At 36.7% G+C, this 5279-nt stretch overlaps 1 protein-coding gene across 1 annotated transcript; it reads left to right on the forward strand.

The window, feature by feature from the left end:
* LOC109231047 (cytochrome P450 78A5-like) lies at nucleotides 1395-4802 on the forward strand. Its single transcript, XM_019396580.1, has 2 exons — nucleotides 1395-2487; nucleotides 3899-4802. The coding sequence occupies exons 1-2, from the start codon at nucleotides 1510-1512 to the stop codon at nucleotides 4502-4504; spliced, it is 1584 nt and encodes a 527-aa protein (XP_019252125.1). The 5' UTR covers nucleotides 1395-1509; the 3' UTR covers nucleotides 4505-4802.

The following is a 5279-nucleotide window of genomic DNA, read 5'->3' on the forward strand; positions in this document are numbered from 1 at the left end:
TATGAGAAATTGCCATTGAGTCTTTATTGATATTGTTGAATTAATCATGCCTAGATATCACTGTTTCGGAGTCGGATTGTAGAGGAAAGGCGGTCTTTGAAGGTTGATTGCTATTCTTGGGACCGAGGTAAGTGTTTGGTTTAACCCTAGCTTGAGGGAATTGGAGTTGAGTCTTGTTGCTAATTGCTATGTGATCGAGTGCGATGTATAGGCATGGTGACGAGTATCTATACATTGGTGTCTAGCATGACCGTGAGTCCTTATTATGTGATTATCATGAACTGATTGTGAATTCCATGTTTATTGGAGTATTTCTATGTTTTGTGAATAACATGTGAACGGTAATATGATCATTTGATTTCCTGGGAGCATAGGCTCGAATTGTGATACGAATATTGAAAGTATATGAAATGACTTGTTTCATTGAGGAGCGTCGGCTCCAGTTGTAGAACGAATTGTGACAGTACAAGTGATAATTGAACCTCTAGAGCATTTACTGGAGTTGTGAAGAGAAGAGATCATTATGTTGCCCTCTTGACGGGCTATTGTTGGGTTCTGATTCCTCTGCATTGTGTTCTTGACGGATATTAGGGTCGCTTAGGTTAATGTTTCCTTGTGTCGTGGGATGNAAAAGAAGGAGATGAAAATTGTCGGAGAAATTTTTTCGGTGGTGTTAATTTGGTGAAGGTAGGATATGGTTATTCGAATTTTGAAGGTGTTGTTCACCGTGGAGCTTCAGATCTGAAGGGAACAAGACCTTCAAAATCAGAATAACCATATCCTACCTTTACCCAATTAACACCACCAAAAAAATTTCTCCGACAATTTTCATCTCCTTCGGGTCAGAAGAACCTGTGGGGTTTGTGATAGTAAAATTAGCAGGAATTCATGAGTTTTGTCAAGTTAAATTGGTGACGAAAATGGAAAAGGCATCAGCAAGGGAGGAACTCGTATATGGGAGAAAGAAAAAGGAAAAAAAAAAGAGAAGAAAAGAAAAAAGAAGAAAGAAAAGAGAAAGGTAAAGAAAAAAAAGTACTAGTAATAAAAAGGAAATAGTGTTTGTAATATATTTTAGTATAATTAACGAAAGAGCTAATTAGTTTGGGTGGATTCCGTTTCTAAAAGGGCATATATGACCAACTATGTGACGGTTAGGGCATATATGGGCTAAAGTATTAACGAAGGGAAAATGTGCTCAATTTCGTATAGTACAAGGGTATATTTGAACATTGCCCGTTTAAAATATTTTTGTTATTCAGCATTCTGTCTTTTTATGATTATTTTTCTGTTATTTAATTTCCAGAATTATTATTTCCCCATTTTCACTTCCAAGTGAGTATATTTTCTCATAATTCTCTATTTAAACGTTCCTACACTACTCTTCGTCCTCCTCACACACAACTGCTGTCATTCTCCTCTCTCTCTTAACACATCAAAACTGCTCACCACCTGAAAAACACACACACACACAAACTCTTTTTCTCTTTAACTTTTCAAAGTTCAGAAAAAATGTCATCTGAGTACTCAATACTTTTCATTCCTTCAACTTATGGTCATTCCTCAAATATTTTCTTTTCCTATGAGTTCCTCCTCTTCTTTCTTCTCTTCCTTTCTATATTCACCTTCTGGTTCACCCCTGGTGGACTTGCATGGGCTTTATCCAAGTCCCGGGTTGGGTCCAGACCCGCTATCCCTGGGCCGTCGGGTCTACCCGTTCTCGGCTTGGTCTTCACCTTCACTAGTTCCCTCACTCACAGACTTCTTTCAAAGTTGTCAAAAAACCTCAACGCTACCCCTTTAATGGCTTTTTCTATTGGCTTTACGCGTTTTATAATTTCAAGCCAACCAGAGTCCGCGAAAGAAATTTTAAACAGCTCAGCTTTTGCAGATAGACCTGTTAAGGAATCTGCTTACGAACTTTTGTTTCATAGAGCAATGGGTTTTGCACCTTACGGCGAGTATTGGAGAAGTTTGAGAAAATTGTCATCAACACATTTATTTAGTCATAAGAGAATATCAAGTTTAGGGAAGTGTAGAAGAGAGATAGGTAATAAAATGGTGAGTGATATTATATGTTTAATGGAGACAGAAGGGAAAATTAAAGTAAAGAGGATTTTGCATTTTGGATCTTTGAATAATGTGATGAGTAGTGTTTTTGGGAAATGTTATGATTTTGTAACGGAAAATGAAGGACAAAAACTGGAGTTTTTAGTGTGTGAAGGTTATGAATTGTTGGGGATATTTAATTGGAGTGACCATTTTCCTTTTTTGGGGTGGTTAGATTTGCAAGGGGTTAGAAGAAGGTGTAGAGATTTGGCTATTAAAGTAAATATTTTTGTTGGAAAAATCATAGAGGAACATAGGGTTAAAAGATCTGAAAATGGTGGTGTAGTTGCTGATGAAGACTTATGGGACTTTGTTGATGTCTTGCTCAATTTGGAGAAGGATAATAAAATCAGTGACACGGACATGATCGCCATTCTTTGGGTATTTTCTTTTCACCCCTTTACTACGTTTGATAATATTTTTAAAAATCGAATTTTTACGTGATATTATCAGTGTATATAAGTTAAATTCTAGTTTTTCATACAACGGTTGATTGATATTTTTGGTTTTGAATATGGGTGCGTATCTTGGAGCAACGGTAAGATTGTCTTGTGTGACCTATAGGTTACAGGTTTGAGCCGTGAAATCAACCACTAATTCTTGTATTAGGGTAGACTACCTACATCACACCGCTTGGGGTGCGGCATTTCTCTGTATTTTGCGTGAATAGGGGATATTTCGTGCACAAGACTGTATTTTTTTTAATATGGGTGCGTGTGACATGCAATTTATGATATTTTACGTGATATATATATATATATATATATTGTTGTGCATGCTTTATTCGTTAGTTCATTCTCTAGGCTCGTACGTTGTTGAGCTTGTGGAGGAACGTCAAAGGAGTACTACATTAATCTTCGATTCCCTTTTTGTTGTCTTTTTTATAGTACTACTTTTTAGTGCTGTCATTTCTTGTCTTTTATCCCTAGCTGCAATATTTCCCTTGATTTTTCCTGTTGTTTAACACCTGATTCTTCTAAATAAATGCTGGAATATATCTGTTACATTTCTCTTTTTTTGTGCCTATGATATGAAGAATCTGAATAATTTTTATCTTTAACTTTACATGATGGGAGTAGTAGTGCTGATATATATCATAGTATTCTCTTTTGCTGATATATGTCCCTTATCATAATCTTGTTCTGTCTCTGTTTACTTGAGTTCTGTTACTATCATAACTTTAAGGCAGGGGCAGAGGTAGGGTATTCTTTACGAATTCGGCCGAACTCAATAGCTTTTGTGTAGATCCTGTATTTGTATTAAAAAAATTATTAAATTTGTATTAAAATATAATTGCGAACCCATAATTAAAACTTGCTATGGATTCGGTGTCAAGTTCAGAACCCACAAACTTCAAATCCTACCTCCGCCTTTGTTTTAAGGGATTGTATAGTTTCAAAGAGGATTATACATGAATTAAAAATTTCACGATTATAATTCTAGGATTATTATCCTATATTCAATGTGTGTTAACTAATACTATCATTTTATAAAATTTGTACAGTATAGTTACACGCAGCCAATCCGATTCATTGTTTAATTTTCCTAGCTGATATATATGGATTATACACTAATTATACTCCTACATATTTATACGCATATTATACATTAGTTAAAAATATATAGTATATCCGCCGGCTATTTATAGTTTAAGCAGTTGAGTAAGTGGCTATTTAAGTTAATTCATCTAAATACAATCACTATCTCGAGACTATTATTATTCTAAATTTCTAATAACAAAACGACAGTTAATAGTAGAAATAACACATTTAATAATTTCTTCTCTTTTCAGGAAATGATCTTCAGGGGAACTGATACTGTTGCAATCCTACTAGAGTGGATTCTTGCAAGGATGGTACTACATCCAGAAATTCAAGTCAAAGCTCAACAAGAAATTGATAATATTGTAGGAACAAATAGAGGTGTATCTGATTTTGACTTGCCTAAATTAACCTATCTTCAAGCTATAGTAAAAGAAACACTACGAATCCATCCACCTGGTCCTCTTCTTTCTTGGGCTAGACTTGCGATGAATGACACATTTATTGGTCATCACTTCATACCAGCAGGAACAACAGCAATGGTTAACATGTGGGCAATTACTCGCGACGAAAAAATTTGGTCACAGCCTGAAAAGTTCATGCCAGAAAGGTTTTTGGAAGAAGACGTCGCGATCATGGGCTCTGATCTTAGGTTAGCACCATTTGGCTCAGGGAGGAGAGTGTGTCCTGGAAAAACAATGGGACTTGCTACAGTTCAGCTTTGGTTAGCTCAGTTGCTTCAAAGTTTCAATTGGATTGCTTCAGAAAATGGTGTGGATTTATCTGAGTGTTTGAAATTGTCTATGGAAATGAAACACTCTTTAGTTTGCAAAGCTATTCCTAGGGTTAATTCTTGAAAGCTTGGTTTGGTTGGATTTGTTTGTGTTGTTATTTATATATAATATATGTAATCTCAGCCATGATTTTGGACCTTCAAATGGGGAGATAGGAGGCTTCTATATATTAGTATGTAAGGATGGGGTAATGTAGTTCAGTAGTTTTTGGTTAATCTTGTATGGGGTCAAATTCTGCCCACTACGGTAGCAACGACCCACGACTAAATAATAGCCGAAGTAAAGGGGACGACCTAAGAATGTCAGAGCGAAAGCGTGCCCTTAGGTCTCGTCGTCTCCTCGAAAGCACGTGACCTATCTCTCTCTCTCTCTAAACAAGCCTTCTCTTACTCTCTCGAATATCCAAGTTGCTGAAACAATCACAAGCATAATACAAACTTCTAGGTCTTATTATATTCGATCACGATTTACCTGTGATTTATTTTGATTGTTTTTCGCTTATAAAGTAATTAGTATCTTTTAAGCAAAATAATTTGGCGCCGTCTGTGGGGATTTCGGCAATCGAAATCATAGTTTGCACCTAGAACATCAAAAACAAACCACCTCCCTTCACACCCTACTGAAACCGAAAAATGGCAGAAAATGACGCAAGATTGAAAGCAATAGTAGGCGTCACAACCAACCTCATAGGCCCCCTCAACGAGGCCGGCAGAGAAAACCATACATTATCTCTGCAAACCTGCGGACAGAGCCCTTCCGAGGGCAAGGAGCTTGAGGAGAGAAAAAGGAGGAGGCTCGTAACGGGTAAGGCGGTGGCGACTGGAGAATGAAGAGAGTG

Source organism: Nicotiana attenuata, chromosome 8 (genome assembly GCF_001879085.1).
Source record: "Nicotiana attenuata strain UT chromosome 8, NIATTr2, whole genome shotgun sequence".
Classification (NCBI taxonomy): domain Eukaryota; kingdom Viridiplantae; phylum Streptophyta; class Magnoliopsida; order Solanales; family Solanaceae; genus Nicotiana; species Nicotiana attenuata.

Bases quoted from the DNA above. Each gene is read 5' to 3' on its own strand.
- LOC109231047 (XM_019396580.1), top strand. From the start codon at position 1,510: ATGTCATCTGAGTACTCAATACTTTTCATTCCTTCAACTTATGGTCAT. The intron at 2,488-3,898 runs GTATTTTCTTTT...TTCTCTTTTCAG, and splicing joins ACATGATCGCCATTCTTTGG to GAAATGATCTTCAGGGGAAC.